Source organism: Squalius cephalus, assembly GCF_949319135.1.
Source record: "Squalius cephalus genome assembly, chromosome: 3".
NCBI classification, from domain to species: domain Eukaryota; kingdom Metazoa; phylum Chordata; class Actinopteri; order Cypriniformes; family Leuciscidae; genus Squalius; species Squalius cephalus.
This window is the reverse complement of record NC_137124.1, coordinates 7747862-7765043: the sequence shown is the minus strand read 5'-3', so window position 1 is coordinate 7765043 and position 17182 is coordinate 7747862. Positions and strand designations below refer to the sequence as shown.

Sequence of the window (17182 nt, the reverse complement as noted above, 5' to 3'; positions counted from 1 at the left end):
GTTTTCATCCTCCTCTGGAAGTGTTGGAAAGTGGACGAGCTCAAAGCGTTTAGACCCGTTTACAGCTGTATTTAGTGTCGTCCACTTGTGATCCGATCGACCAAAACACATCTCAATACCAGGAGTGAACTAGGGATGCACGATATCAGCCACTATATCGGTATCAGCCGATAAATGTTCATTTTTAATGTTATCATTATCGGCCCGATAACAAAATTTGGCCGATATATTAAAGCCGATAAATAATGGAATATATTCTTCAGCTGAGACACTTCAGATGCGCACTGATCATCATTATGGTTTTGAATTGCTTGAAATATGATTGGAATCACTTCAAAACAGGAAAATACAGTTCAGTGCAACATGAGCAGTGCAAGTCTGTCATATAGACTACATAAAATTATAATGAGAACATTATTATAATTGTGTGCTTGGGACATGGATTTTAATGGTGAGACTTTTGTTTTTGTAATCAGTCTCTCAAAAATTATATAAAAATTTGGATTTGGATTTATCGGCCAATATATCGGTTATCGGCATTCAAATATAAAGAATTATCGGTTATCGGCCAAAATTTTATATCGGTGCATCCCTAGTGTAAACACACCCTCAGTCTCATAAGTAAGGCAACGTCTGTAGTGTAGGAGTGTATGAGTGTATATATGAGTGTATGGAGGAGTGTATGAGTGTATGTAGGTGCAGTGTGTAGGTTTACCTGGAGACGCGTCCCCGTCGAGAAGGTTGTCGTCTTCTGTTGTGTGGAAGTCCATGATGACGCCGGCTCCATCGAGAAGCTCTTCGTCACTGCTAGCGCTCGTGATGCTGTTGTAGCTGTTCCTGCCGTAGCCTCTGGTGAACAACTGCTCAGACTCCATTTAGCAACACAACACCCTGAGAACACACACACAACTGCTCAGACTCCATTTAGCAACACAACACCCTGAGAACACACACACACAACTGCTCAGACTCCATTTAACAACACAACACCCTGAGAACACACACACACAACTGCTCAGACTCCATTTAGCAACACAACACCCTGAGAACACACACACACACAACTGCTCAGACTCCATTTAACAACACAACACCCTGAGAACACACACACACAACTGCTCAGACTCCATTTAGCAACACAACACCCTGAGAACACACACACACACAACTGCTCAGACTCCATTTAGCAACACAACACCCTGAGAAGACACACACACAACTGCTCAGACTCCATTTAGCAACACAACACCCTGAGAACACACACACACACACAACTGCTCAGACTCCATTTAGCAACACAACACCCTGAGAACACACACACACAACTGCTCAGACTCCATTTAGCAACACAACACCCTGAGAACACACACACACAAAACTGCTCAGACTCCATTTATCAACACAACACCCCGAGAACACACACACACACACACACAACTGCTCAGACTCCATTTATCAACACAACACCCAGAGAACACACACACACACACAACTGCTCAGACTCCATTTATCAACACAACACCCTGAGAACACACACACACACACACACACAACTGCTCAGACTCCATTTAGCAACACAACACCCTGAGAACACACACACACAACTGCTCAGACTCCATTTAGCAACACAACACCCTGAGAACACACACACACACAACTGCTCAGACTCCATTTAGCAACACAACACCCTGAGAACACACACACACAACTGCTCAGACTCCATTTAGCAACACAACACCCTGAGAACACACACACACACAACTGCTCAGACTCCATTTAACAACACAACACCCTGAGAACACACACACACAACTGCTCAGACTCCATTTAGCAACACAACACCCTGAGAACACACACACACACAACTGCTCAGACTCCATTTAACAACACAACACCCTGAGAACACACACACACAACTGCTCAGACTCCATTTAGCAACACAACACCCTGAGAACACACACACACACAACTGCTCAGACTCCATTTAGCAACACAACACCCTGAGAAGACACACACACAACTGCTCAGACTCCATTTAGCAACACAACACCCTGAGAACACACACACACACACAACTGCTCAGACTCCATTTAGCAACACAACACCCTGAGAACACACACACACAACTGCTCAGACTCCATTTAGCAACACAACACCCTGAGAACACACACACACAAAACTGCTCAGACTCCATTTATCAACACAACACCCCGAGAACACACACACACACACACACAACTGCTCAGACTCCATTTATCAACACAACACCCAGAGAACACACACACACACACAACTGCTCAGACTCCATTTATCAACACAACACCCTGAGAACACACACACACACAACTGCTCAGACTCCATTTATCAACACAACACCCTGAGAACACACACACACAACTGCTCAGACTCCATTTAGCAACACAACACCCAGAGAACACACACACAACTGCTCAGACTCCATTTATCAACACAACACCCAGAGAACACACACACACACAACTGCTCAGACTCCATTTATCAACACAACACCCCGAGAACACACACACAACTGCTCAGACTCCATTTATCAACACAACACCCAGAGAACACACACACACACACACAGACAGAGAGCAGACAGTCAGGTGACGTGATTCAGCAAACTGAGCTCCTCAAAGACACACTGATGACACTTCCCTCACCAAACACACTTCAAGCATTTTACAAATCAGGCGTGGAGGACAGTTGAAAATAATATGCAGGAAAAAGTTATCAATTTAATCAGGCAAACATACAAATGTAAATAACGGCATTAAAAATGGACGAATTAATAGACATACATAAGTAAGCAATAAGGTACTCAAGGCTGTGCTATACTGTGACTTATTCACAATAGCTCACTAGCCTCGAGCACCTTATTGCTTTATAAAACGGTTAGCACAAAATACAAATATTAAAGCCGAAAAATATGTATATGCAACTTTCATAAAAAGTAAAATCACTAAAAGCCTTCCTTCCGCTGGAAAAAATAGTCCCTGACCGTAAACAGCAACAGACGTTACATACAGTATTTCTCCAATAGATGGCGGCAAAGACTGTCTTTATGAGCGAGTCAGTCAGTAGTGAAGACTTCCACCAGAGAGAGTCTAATAAGGGGAGAACTTCCACTCTCAGTAAACCTCCGGCTTCTGGACTGGTTGCAGTTCCACTCTGGCTCCACATGAGGGCGCTCACAGGACGAGTGCAGAATGAATGGAGGTCTATGGAGCTATACCCATCAAAATCCACTTTTCTCAGGATATAATTTTTTGTCTAGTAATTTGAATATTGTATTCGAAAGGAGATGCAAAGAAATTACACATTGCTGGGTGTTAGCTTTTTTAGAGTCACTTATTTGCTTTAAAAAGACAATGACGATATACACATCGTACGACCAGAGAAACTGCTTTACGGCAATCCTTCAGTCACTTTGGTGCTTTCGCGCTCTGCACTTTCTTTTCTCTCGAGGCGTCGACAACACAGCTGACACAGGTAAATACACGTGCTAGAAGAGTTTTTGTTTTGTTGTTTTAAAAGACCACGCCGAAAATACACACACACACACACACACACACACATTGCCATCAAGCGGTATCTCTGGTCGTAATCAGTCCTTCACTGACCAATCAGCGTTCATTAGCAGAATGCTAGCGTGTTATGGGCAACAACAACTCAACCTGTAAGAAATCAAAAGGACATAAGTACTCGTTCATTCAACTTTCGACCTATAACCCATGTTGAACTTGCAAAACCTACAATCAAATCTGAGATTTCTCAACGGCAATCGGGTGAAAGAGACTAATTTAGCCGTCTAGCCCCATAGACTCCCATTCATTTTGCACTCATGGCGATCGCCCCCAGTGGAAATCTGGTGGAACTACAACCACAATTCGGTACATTAGGACTTAATAGGGAGTGGCCAGGCTCTGCTTTTACATTGAAAGGACTCAAACTTGTGAACACGGAAAAGCAAGACACAACTGACAAATGACTAGGGCTCGGGAAAACCCCTTAGCGGTTAAAAGGACAAGGTATCGCAGCGGACATTCAAATGGATTTTTTTTTTATTGTGAATATAGGACTGAGCTCTCACAATACTCTACTCTATCTTCAATGAACAATATCAATGAGATCAAACTTATGTTTAAGTTGCTAAGAGTGGTTGCTAGCGGTGTTGTGTAGTGATACATAGAATAGTTGGGTGAAGCGGTCGTGAATAAAAATCAGAATCAAGGATTGGAACTAACTGTTTTATAAAACCGTTTAATTCATGTTTTAAAATGTAGTTAAATTAACTAGTATAACAATTAATTAATACATCTTTTTCAAAATGGTTCAAATCTACATTTAAATATTATTTTATTTAACAACATTTTAAAACATGAAATTCGTTTTTTGTCTTTTATTTTGTCCATTTAAAGTGACACTATGTAACTTTTCAACCTTCATAATATATTTCCAAGATCCTTGTGATGGTACATCGACTTACAATAGGTTGAATGACACGTCTGCCATAGCCTGACGGGGTCTGTATCGCTTTTACTGGCACTATGTAACTTTGGGGTTCGGGTAGTAACCAGAGCACAAAAAGAACTACAAAATTCGACTGCTTTACGGCATACGTCACTTCCCCCACCACTTCCTCAAATTTGGACGTGAGAGGCCAACCAGCATTTGTTTTCGGCTTTCGTGTGTATGGTTTTTGTCATGGGGGCTGTTTACACCTGGCCACTTCATGCGTTTTCTCAGATTGGATACGCTGATTTCACGCAGCCGCCATTTTGAAATCGAAAGTGAGGCTCCGGTGGGAAAAACCCCGGAAGTAAAGATAAACAACAATGCCTTTGGACTACCAACCTGAAGCTGCTGCCGCGATTTACACTTTTGGATGTTAATATCCAATATAGGATATTTATATAGTTCATTCCTGCTTCTTTTTTTACTTTCTGAATAATATTAAAAAATATATATATTTATAAATAAATTTCACTGTATATAGTCTAAAGTATGAAAGAAATGTATGTACAGTTTTAGAATTGACACAACATCATTAAACACAACAATACGCCATCGCATTCACGACTCTCCTGTGATTAAAGGCGACACTTCCGGTTTTCTTCCCACCGGAGCCTCGCTTTCGATTTCAAAATAACGGCTGCGTGAAATCAGCGTATCCGATCGTGAAAAGTCCAGGTGTAAATGCCCTCCGAAACGCATTCGAGACGGATTTGAATCCGATCGCTCAAACCACTTCAGGAGGAGATCTGAGACGCATTCCAGACGAAACTGGACAAGTGTAAATGCATCTGGTTGTTGAAACCACATGTAAATTGTACTCCTCCCAAAAATGCTAAAAAAAAAAAAAAAAAAAAAACGTGTGAGAGCGTGTTATAGGCTATATGTTATATCCGGATATGATGACGCTACTGGAACACGCATCACCGCAGATGAGCATCTATTCATAAGCCAACGTGCAAACTATCGCAAATCAAAGTGAAAGTAAGTCACAGACGCTTAACACACAATCTTCATCATTAAAAGTAAAGAAACGAAATGATCTTACCAGGGCTGTTGCCGCTCTCTCTTATTGCGGTCTTTGATTTTGAAATTTTAGCTGATGATCTATAAAATGCAGCTCATAATGTTGCTTTCGGTGACGTGCACTCCAGTAAATCTGCATATAGCGCGAGAATTGAAGATCGGATTTAAATCCGTTTCGCAAAAAATACATTTATGTGACCAGGTGTAAATGGAATCGTTTTGATAAATCAGATAGCTATGCCTCACAAATTAGTTTGCCAGCTGAACTCAGGTGTTGTGAGGTGGTGTATTTATCACGTAGTCCTGAGGGATATCAGACGACGCTGTTGACGTTGATTCCTGCGATTATCATGAGAACAGTTTTCAATATCTCACATAATCAGGACATAAATAAGCCTAACGTAGAGGTTGTTAATAGTGTAAACGAGCACAATTTGAAAACTATTATGATAAATTGCAATAATCATGTCTAATGACATCATAACGGCCAATGTTATGAAATAATGCGACGTACATTTAACTTTATTGATGTTATCTGGCATTTTGTAATGTTTACATTCCAATAAAAACAACACAAATTAAATTATACAGTAGACCTAGACTATAGACTATTTACTTGTGATTTAGCTGCAATCATGTAAAAACGTTATACTATAATACAGGGACGTCACTAGGATTGGAAGAAAGGGGGGCCTTAGCCCCCAGGGTACACTTTACAGGGTTTTTCCTGGTTCAAAACGAGGCGGACGTGGTAAAATCCTAATAATGTATTTTAATAATAAGGCAATTAAATGTGTATTTTTTGTATATCATCATATAGCCTGGTGTGTTTCTCACACTATTTTTGTTGGTGTAGTTTGGTACCTCTAGGGGGGTCCGGGGGCATGCCCCCCCGGAAGAAAATTTTGTACATTTTAAAGATAAATTCATTAATCTGGTGCACTTTGAGTCACCCGAATCCACTATTAAAAATAAATAATCCACCCGCAAACCACCCATATTCTCTGATTTAGATATCTGCATCTGATCATCACATTACAATTATTCAAATTCTTAGTGTTAAGCATGATAATATGGTAACATATCACACTGAAGTAGGCTGATTTAAAATGAACATTTATTTAAAATAAAAGTTCTTCTTTTGGCAAAATTACATTTCCTTAATAGCCTAAACAGAGGCTTTACTCCCTTCAAACTTAAATTGTCAATGTTTCATTACATCACTGTTTGAAAACACTCCTTTATAAAGGGCATTTTTCCCTAATTTTATTAAATGTTTGCTCCATCTTTCATTTCAAATTCTTAAATTTGATCAATATATTCAATTAAAATAATAAGACACTAGGCTGTTAGTTATACCAATCAAATTAAATAATTTACATTGAAAAATTATAACTGTATTAAATTAGATTATTTTAAATATTTTTGAATATACACATAAGGAATGTTGAAAAGAATGATACTTTATGAAACTAAACCGCCAGTAGGAGGCGGCAGGCGACAGTCTTAATGAGCAAGTCATTGAGTCATTCATTCAAACGATTCGTTCAAACGGCTGATTTATTCAGAATGAGGCAGTTTATGAATGGATAATTGAATCTTTGACTCAATAGATTCGTTCAAAACGCTGAATCATTCATTAATGAAACACGGCTGAGTTTGCTGTGAGATGCGCTATGGTTCTGTTGTTTGGAACTATTTTCGCTGATGCTGAAACAGAACAAAAACAGTCATTGCATGTAAGTGACTTAATTTTAATTATTTGTTTATTGAACTGTTATGAAATCAGTCTCGGTTTCAATCTTGATGGCATTCAGGAAAACAGCTCTCTGGTCGTGTGTAGCCTAGGCTATATATTGTTTCTTAACTATAATAGCCTATGTTATAAATAACAGCGCGAGCCTCAACAGCGCAAATTTGTTACCGTGGGCATAGATAGGCTATATATGACCGTCAGTAGCCTACATTATAGGGCTATCAATCGCCACTTACATTAAATTAAATAAAACAGAATCTTCCTCACGTTTTCGGTGATTCCCTAGTTTTTTTTATGTTTATATTAAAAATTGTTTTAATCAGGGCATTTGTCCAGATGGGCTACAATTCTCTCTCACTTTTCCCTTCAAAAAAAGAGAAAAAAAGCGGTATTGTCGAGTCATTGTTTTCGATATGTTCGATGTTTACCTTGATTGGTTTTCCCTGAAGAGAATTACGTTATTGAAAACGAAAGTAGAGTGATGCACGTTTCATTGTGTTTTACCGTGATGAGGGGGGGAGGGGTGCATAGCAAGTTCAACTTCAGACTAGAGTAACGACGAGACGAGATGAATCCTCCAGTTTCTTGCAGCGCTCCGGTCTGCAACGCTCTGAAAGCTGCCACAGTTCACACCAATGCAACGAGACGGTGCGGTGCATCATCTTGATAGCAACGACTCTTTGTACTTCAGTCCAACTTCCGACTTTTCGGCTATTTTTTGTAGCTGTATATCATTTGTTGCGTCTAAATATGAATGAGGATACGGTTATTGATAAATCGAATTGTTATTGTTGTTCTTATTTTCATTTAGGGGGGCTTAGGAACATTTTGGGGTAGCTTCAGCCCCCCTAAAATAGGCCTAACGACGTCCCTGCTATAATATATTTACGACAGTGCAAGTATTCCACAGCGACTCTAGGGGTCGCTGTTTGACAAAAACACAATTTCTACTTAGTGTGGCTTTAAACATAATACATATTTCACATTTAAATACATATTAAACATTTGTATTTATACACATTTAAAGGATTTATTAATGTTTTTTATTTTTTATTTAACTACATTTTAAAACATGATTTCCTTTAATCTGTCCATTTTAAACATAAAACATCATGTTGTAAACTTTCAAAATATTTCAACATGAAACAAGTAAACATATATATATTTCCATTTTTATGTTTGAATAATTATTAAATTGATAACTTTTTCCTTCATTTTGTTCTTTAAAGATCATTCCTAGACCTCCATTAACAATTATTATTATTATTATTATTATTATTATTATTATTAATAAATAATAAATAAATATTACTATTAGTGTAGGTTTGAAGTTTACAGATTTATAGAATAGATTTAATAAATAAATGAATGCCGTGCTGGTTGCATTATTATTATTATTATTAGTCGATGTAATAAAAAAATAACAAATAAATAAATGCCAGTTTCATTCTTATTATTATTAATAAACAGATATGAATAAATTAATGCCATGCAGGTTTCATTATTATTATTATTAGTCATTGTTATAAATGAATAAACAAACAAATAAATAAATGCCGGTTTCATTATTATTATTATTATTATTATTATTATTATTATTATTATTAATAAATAGATATTATGAATAAATTAATTCCATGCAGGTTTTATTATTAGGCTATAGTTCATTGTTATAAATAAATAAATAAACAAATAAATAATAATATTAATAATAATAATAATAAATAGATATTACGAATAATTTTATGCCATTAGGTTTTGTTATTATTATTATTATTAATAATAAATAGATATAAATAAACAGATAAATAAACAAATGCCAGTTTCATTATTATATTATTATTATTAATAAATAGATCATATGAATAAATGAATGCTGTGCGGGTTTCATTATTATTATTATAATAAATAAATAAATAAATAAATAAATAAATAAATAAATGCAGGCTTTACTATTATTAATAATGATAAACAAACAAGCAAACAAACATGCTATTATGCTGACAATGTTTTAAATCAGTGTTGGACAGAGTGCAGTATATTCACACCGAGAGAGAGAGAGTGAAAACAACACGGTAAATGACAGCAGCAAGTGTTCAGACGCTCTGTGTGTGTGTGTGTGTGTGTGTGTGTGTGTGTGTGTGTGTGTGTGTGTGTGTGTGTGTGATTCAGAGTGCAAGTACACTAGACTTTACTGTATTAAACCCAGTGAGTCAGGACCAATGCTCACTGTTTAACACTGCACTCATTTACTGACAGTACAAAGTCACCCTCTGAAAATGACACTCAAAAAGATATTCGATATTAATGTAGAGGTACACTAATAAGTTGTCAAATAAGGGACAAAAATAGACAGAGGAAGCTCGTGACTTACAGTTATTCCAGAGAAACTCTCATAACGCCACAGCCGTCCGCTTCATTATGAGACTCAAGTCTCTCAGGCTCCTTCTCGACTACCAAACGCACTCAGTGTTTCTCTGCGTTTCCTCGTTCACGCTAGTTTGTTGTTGTTCAACCTCTCTCTCTCTCTCTCTCTCTCTCTCTTTCTCTCTCTCTCTGTCTCTCTCTCTGTCTCTCTCTCTCTCTCTCTCTCTCTCTGCATGACGTGCCATTGCAATTACATGAGCAACAAACAAAATAATGATTATATTATACATAAAAAAACATTTTAAAAACCAATAAATACAATCCATTTTTATAAACTGACTCCTCGGTTTTGAGAGAAAAATTCTGTGTTTGTTTGTTCCCTATATTTAGATTCAGATTCAACTTTGTCATTGTGCAGAGTACAAGCACAGAGCCAATGAAACATAGTTAGCATCTGACCAAAAGTGCAAACAGTAAATATATATAAATTAATAAATCTAAACATAACATATAAAAAGGAGAGCAAAATAAAAGATACAGATGCAGAGACCAGCTCAATGCAGTCTAAAAAACTATACCAAGTGCAATATATTACAAAATGCAGTACAAGGTGCAAATGTGAAGTATGAGCGCAAAATGGCACCATGAGCTAGAAAGGAAAGTGCAAAAGAGGCATAATAAGAGACCTTTGTAAGAGTGCAGTATGGAGGCATGTTAATGTACAATGCAAACAAAATTATTTTTTAAGAAGGTCCAGGTTGGATGTAGTGTTCATCATTTTAATTTAGAGTTCAGTATGTTGACCGCAGAGGGGAAGATTTCCTGAGTCTGCTGGTGCGACAGCGAACATTATTTTTACCCCATCTTACACCCGAGCAAAGCAGCGCCAAGCGTGACGCAAAGGTTTTTGGTAGTTTCAGCCCGACGCAGTTATCATATTCACGTCCTGCGCCACGTTGTCTAAATAGCAAATGGCAAATGCATTTGCACCATCTGTTGGTGCTGGTCTGAAAACGAGGTGTGTTCTGGCGCATTGTTGGCGCGTTGCTATTTTAAGGCAACAGAAATAGACTGAGCCATTGACCAACTGAACCCTGGTCTAAAGTCAATGGCACAGTAGCTTTTTTGTTATTTAAAGAGCGCGTTAGTAATGTGTGCCTATAAGGCGGGTCCACAGCACGCATACACTCTGCTTATTACACACACTGGGACACAAACTAGCCAAATAGCCTATTAAAAATAAAAGGATTGCAATGTAAAAGATTAATATTGTGTACATAAAGATATGGTGGATCCGGCTTGTCCCGTAGATGTTCTGCTTGAGCGAATCCGCCATGGCACGAGCGCAACTGGCTTTTAAAGGGAATGGGAGATGAGACTCTGATTGGTTTAACGCACGTAAATCCTAAAACACACCATTACTCATTAAGAGAATAAGGACAACACTTTTAGACCATGCGCCGGGAGCACCGACCATTTTTCCCGTCGTTAAACTAGCAAAAGTGGATTCGGACTCGCCCTAACTGCACTTGCACCCTGCGCTTTAGACCATGTGCTTAGATCATTAAAACAGGGCCCGTGGTGTTGCTGATCAAATCAAAAGTTTTCCCTTCAATCCCATTTTTCAGCAGTTTTATAGGGAGAGTCCTTAATGCCAGATTGAATCAAAATCCTTCTCTAAGTCAACAAAGCAAGCCATGAGCGGAGGGTGTGAATGTGTGTGAATGTGATCAGATGTTTGGGCAGAAATCCAATCTGACTTTTCTGCAGGATTATGAAAAAGTTCTGCAATCCTATATTAATAATCCAGCAGAATATTTTCCCCAGGTTGCGATCGGCACATACGCCTCTGTAGTTGTGTGGCTCATGTTTGTTTCCCTGTTTGTCGTTGGTGTTTTTGATCATTTAGTTTAATATCCCATCAATGCCTCATGCCTCGTTGGGTTTTAATGTAGTCTATCTGATGGGAAATCCAGGGGATTCTGGATTTCTAATTTGGTTTTTATTTCATTTCAAGCAAGACTTGTTTCAGTTGTTTTTTACAGATTTTCAGAGCGTGTTCTTCCCTGTTATTCCTAGAGAGAGTTCCAGAAGTTCCAGAAGTTCCTGGTATTCTCCGACTCCTCATTGCTGTGAGAGCTTCATGATATTGATGACAGAGGTCTTGATTGCCAGGATCTCAGTGTTTTTGATTTGAAAAGATTTCGTACGGTTGTTCTAATAATTTTACTCTCACAGTCACTCTGTCTTTTTATCTCTCTTCTCTCTCTATTTTTTATCTCTCTGTTTTCGCTCTCTCTCTCTATCTGTTTTCTCTCCCTCTCACTATCTCTCTCTCTCTCTGTCTCTCTGTCTCTCTCTCTCTGTCTCTCTCTCTCTCTCTCTCTGTCTCTCTCTCTCTCTCTCTCTCTCTCTAAGATGAATCACGAGTCCACGAGTTACAGTCACAAGCCTCTGCTGGACTGAAATCATTAATAATAACGATGGAAATAATTAACCAGCTTTACAGCAATGGCAGAGTCCGGGCGCATCGGAGCATGTTTTGAAACTCTACTTATCTACTTACAAAGTGACATGAAGACAGTGCGACGCGAAAATTATTATTTTTTACTTTTAAATAATTTTTTTAAATAATATAAATAATTAATTAAAATGATAACTTATTACTTTATTATTAATAAATACCATTATTTTTGTGCAAGAACAATTAGTATTAAATATTGTTTGTGTATTCATTGTGTGTATGTATATATATATATAATATGTTGTTAAGTTATAATGTTTTTAAATAATAATTTGTTAATAAACAAATATTTGATTCTTACAGGTTTGAATAATAATAGTAATTATAAATAAATAATAATAATAATAATAATAATAAGTATTATTAATGTTGCTAAATAATAATATTAATTAATAAAAAAATACATTTGTCATATTGTTGTTGTAAAATACCATTATTTGTCTGTAATAATTATTCTTAAAAATTGTTTGTCTAGTTTATATACACACACATATATATATATATGTATGTATGTATGCATGTATGTATATATAATTTGTTAATAAAAATAAATATTTGATTAATACAAGTTTAAATAATACCATTTTTAATAATAATAATATTAATGTTGCTAAATAATATAAATAAATATACATATTTGTTTTGTTAAATAATGCTAATTTATTAACAATAAATATAAAGGTTTGAATAATAATAAACATAATAATTGTAATAAATAAATAAATGGTGTTATATAAATATATTGTTTACTTCATGCCTTTCATTCCCTTTAATGCGTGCTTGTGCTTAGTTACTGAATGAATGAATTTTGCAGACAAATCATGAGATTCGGGAATCGAGTTGCTCTTTGGCCGCCGGACAGGAGAACAAGCGCAGCTCTGTGAAGGAGAGATCTGGCTGAAGCGAGAAATTCAATTTATTTACTTCATTTGAGTGTTTTTTTTATGTGATCCAGAGATCCAAGAGCCTTTTCTCAGGGTTTGGGAGGCAATCACAGAGCCAATAACAACTCATTCAACATGAGGAGGGACAAATATGAAGTATTTACAGCCAAATATTAAGTGCACTGGTGCATTATTATGAAAAAGAAAAAAGTAGGGATGCACGATATATCGGTATATATGTACTGATATATGATATATGTACATTTTTTAATGTTATCGTTATCGGCCCGGTAAGAAAAGTTGTCCGATGTATTAAAGCCGATAAATAATGTATTATTTTCTTCAGCTGAGACGTTTCAGATGCGCACTGGTCAACTTTATGGTTTTGAATTGCTTGAAATATGATTGAAATCACTTAAAAAAAAGAAAATACAGTTCAGTGCAACATGTGCAGTCTGTCATATAGGCTACATAAAATGATCATGCGAACATTATTATTGTGTGCTTGAGACATGGATTGAATGGTGAGACTTTAGTTTTTAGCGCAATTTTCCTACGGACAAAATTGCGATTGTTAACTCCTGATTTCTGTTCTGTGCGTCTGTGCGCACCAATCTTGCACTTCTATCTACTCCTCAACCAGACCACCTAGAGACTTCGGGTTTTCGGCATTATGTTAAGGAAGGTCTAATCTCGGGAACGCACACAAAAAAAAAAAAAAACATAAAAACATTTACTATCTCTTAGTGTTGTGATCCCATGACGTCAGAAAATTGCGCTAAAACACTCACTGAGTTTTTATTACTTGTTTTGTAATCAGTCTCTCAAAAAGTATATAAAAATTTGCATTTAGATTTATTGGCCAATATATCGGTTATCGGCTTTCTTCTTTATATAATAAAGTTTTCATATCGGTGTATCCCTAGAAAAAAAAAACCAGTGCTGATTGCTGAATATCATTAATTATTGTAATTACTCGAATGGCACTCAAAGTATTATGTAATAAAAAGAGCAGTTTTTTTATATATATATATAATATGAATTAAAAAAGAATATAAAACTAACTTAACTATACCAAAATACTCTTGAATCATGGCCAAATTCCAGATCTCATAATAATGCATCACACAATTTAGTAAAATATCAACAACAAAAAAAAAAGTAATTTCGCAGTGTGTTAAAACATTTATATTATAAATATAATACAGATTTCTTTTGTTATATTATATATTAAGTTAATTATAAAACTTTCTACTAATTATAGCACTTTACTGTTGATGTATTATTTATTTATTTACACAATTATTGACTTATTTAATTTTCTTTTTTTTATTTTATTAATCTATTAACTTAATCTTATTTATTGTATTGCAACCAAATTTGTGTTTATTTTTAAATACAATATTTAGATTGTAGTTGTTTTTTAAAATCAATTTCCCGGGCAGGTTTCGCTTCAGAAAGGCAGTGTGTCGGCCAGCCCTGACGGGTCCTGATTTAGACCCTGGCACACGGGTGATTGACACATCAGCAAAAATCTCCATCTCACTGCAAGCCTTAGGTCACCATGGCAACGACGAAGTGATGTCAGTGTGTAAACAGAGAGTGAATGAAGCGCGGCGTCAGATGAGCCTGAGAGGAGCATGATCTGAAACGTCACACACACTGACCTCAAACCACATGTCGAACAAGCAGTTAGCGAGTCCAGAACACATCCTTACACCTTTCCAAAACTGCTGACTACTGAAACTAAGATCAAGATATACTAAGCGGTTGTTTGTGAGTAGTTACTCAGTCTGGCTCCACTGTTCCCGGATCTGTTCACAAGCTCCCTGCGGATTAGATGATTACGTCCTCAATAAAATGTAACGGTGCTCTAAATTACACGGCTGCGTTTCATAAAACACACACTCTTACACAACTTTCATCATCTCTCTCTGTTGTCATGGAAGGATCGCCTAGGTGACTGTTGCTTAGAGATGAATCAGCATTTTCAGATTCACATGACCAGCACTTACTCAACATGCCAGATGTACAGCAGAAAAACGTCCTGTAATACTGTGTCATATGGATATTATATCTTCTACAATGATCAGAAAATGCACTATAAACACTGGTGTTGTAGCGTATTCTCTGCTTTGACTGCAAACATGTGCCAGTGTCTGCTGAGATCACAGTCAACACTACTGAGGAATGGGTTATCGGCACATGCAAAGTGACTCGCATACACTCTTAAAAACAACAGTTCTTGATTTTCATCAATGGTTCCATGCAGAATCGTTCCATTCCACAAAAGGTTCTTTAGAGATTTAGAATGTTCTAATTAGAACTTTCACTGAGAGGAATCAAAAATGTTTCGTCTAGCACTGTGAAACCAAAGCCTTATGGAAGCTTTATTTTAAGAGGGAAACTGATCAGAGAACGTCCGTCAGCGCCGGAAGACGTCTGATCACGAAAGAGGAATACGCTGGTGTTTACTGCTGACATCAGACATCTTGTTTTCAGAAGGAAGCAGACAGATCATCACGCCGGAGAAGCTTGGCATTACACATTAAACGGCTGGAATAATGTGCAGTCTTTCTGTTCAACACTTTTGGCCTCTTTATGCCAATGAATAAAGACAAAAATGTCAATGTGGGACGTCACCACTGGCAAAATGAGATTTCAAATATGATTTTACATATATAAACAAAACAAAAAAACACATAATAATCTAACTCAAAATATATTAAAATTACTCTAAATATGAATTAAATAATCAAATATACACTAAAAATAAAAATAACGAATGGCAATGAAAAGCAAACGGGTTTTTAATAAGGATTATTATTTTGAAATTCTTCAAAAATAAGAACAAAATTTAAAGTAAACTCATTTCAACTTTATACCTCGCAATTCTGACTTTATTTCACACAATTCTGACTATATAACTCACAATTCCAAGTTTATATCTCTCAATTCTGACTTTATAACTAAATTTTCACTGATATCTAAAAGTTTATGTCTCAATTCTGACTTTACAACTCACAATTACAAGTTTATATCACGCAGTTCTGTCTTTATAACTTGCAATTGTGAGTTTATATCAAAAAGTCAGAATTGTGAGATAAAAAGTCACAGTTACCTTTATTTTTTTTTATTTCTGTGGCGGAAAGCAGCTTCCATAGAGAATCATACATTTTTGGAAAGACATGCAGACTATCCTTTTTTTCTTTTTGAGTGAACTTTTCCTCTAACAAACTCATGAGTGCATGTGATATTGGCAGTGTACAAAGCCAAGACACTGTGTTTCTGTGTTTTTGAGAAACATTCTCATGTCTGAAGGCAACAGGGCCTCACCATCATCAGTGACACGCATGTTAATGATCAGAGTCTCAGCGAACAGTGGCACAGTTTGAACAGAAACTAACACATGTGTTTCTGAGAGGCACGTACAGCCTGAATGTGTGTGTGCAGCTCCATCTTATGAGCACAGAGATGTAACTTACGTGTCGTTTAAACAGATGCATCAATCTACAAAAGCTCAAATAAACCCACAGCATTCAATAAAGTAGCGGACAGAAACCTCACGCGCATCTCACGCGCATCTCACACTTCCATTCAAGGACCGGATGAAAATAACACTGTGAATCCAGTTCACACAGTCATTAAAATACACATGCATGGGTATATTAGTAAAACAGCACACAAGAACCAGTTTGCATGGAAATCCAGATCTAAATAACTGGCAGCTGCTTGTGAATGAAGCGTTTGAAGTGAATGTGATGCTGTGGCGATGAGTGACAGTCTCGCGCTGTTGTAATCGCACAGATGTGACGCTCTTACCTCTGCAATGCCTCGAAACAACCTCTGAACACACGAATCATCCCACCAGCACAAATAACACACACAGCGACATGTTTCCTCTCAGGAACGGGCTGTCATCCTGCTCTGGTGATGCTTGTTTTGGCCCATTCCTGTGTCACTGACGTGTTCACAATCACTTCCGGTTTCCCCTCCGCCTCCTCCATCATCAGAATGTGACTTTACATGCAACTTACTAGATTCATAATGTACAAATAAATTAATCATAAAATACATCAAATATCAAACTCA

General features: G+C 36.8%; 1 protein-coding gene across 7 annotated transcripts in view; it reads right to left on the bottom strand.

Annotated features, from left to right (window-relative positions):
- The window catches only part of clcn3 (chloride channel 3), a gene marked incomplete at its 3' end in the record, with an annotated part of 72056 nt that extends 54975 nt beyond the window's left edge, over positions 1–17081 (bottom strand). For 4 of the 7 annotated variants that reach the window (XM_079867649.1, XM_079867643.1, XM_079867647.1 and 1 more), the window contains exons 1-2: positions 16913–17081; positions 716–891 (exon numbers count right to left, since the gene is read on the bottom strand). In XM_079867649.1, the coding sequence (XP_079723775.1) occupies positions 716–875 (160 nt within the window). In that variant the 5' untranslated portion in view covers positions 876–891; positions 16913–17081. Of the gene's footprint in view, positions 1–715; positions 892–9689; positions 9859–16912 lie in introns of those variants that run through there. The other 3 variants (XM_079867645.1, XM_079867648.1, XM_079867650.1) reach the window with 3 other exon arrangements.
- Positions 17082–17182: the final 101 nt, after the last annotated feature.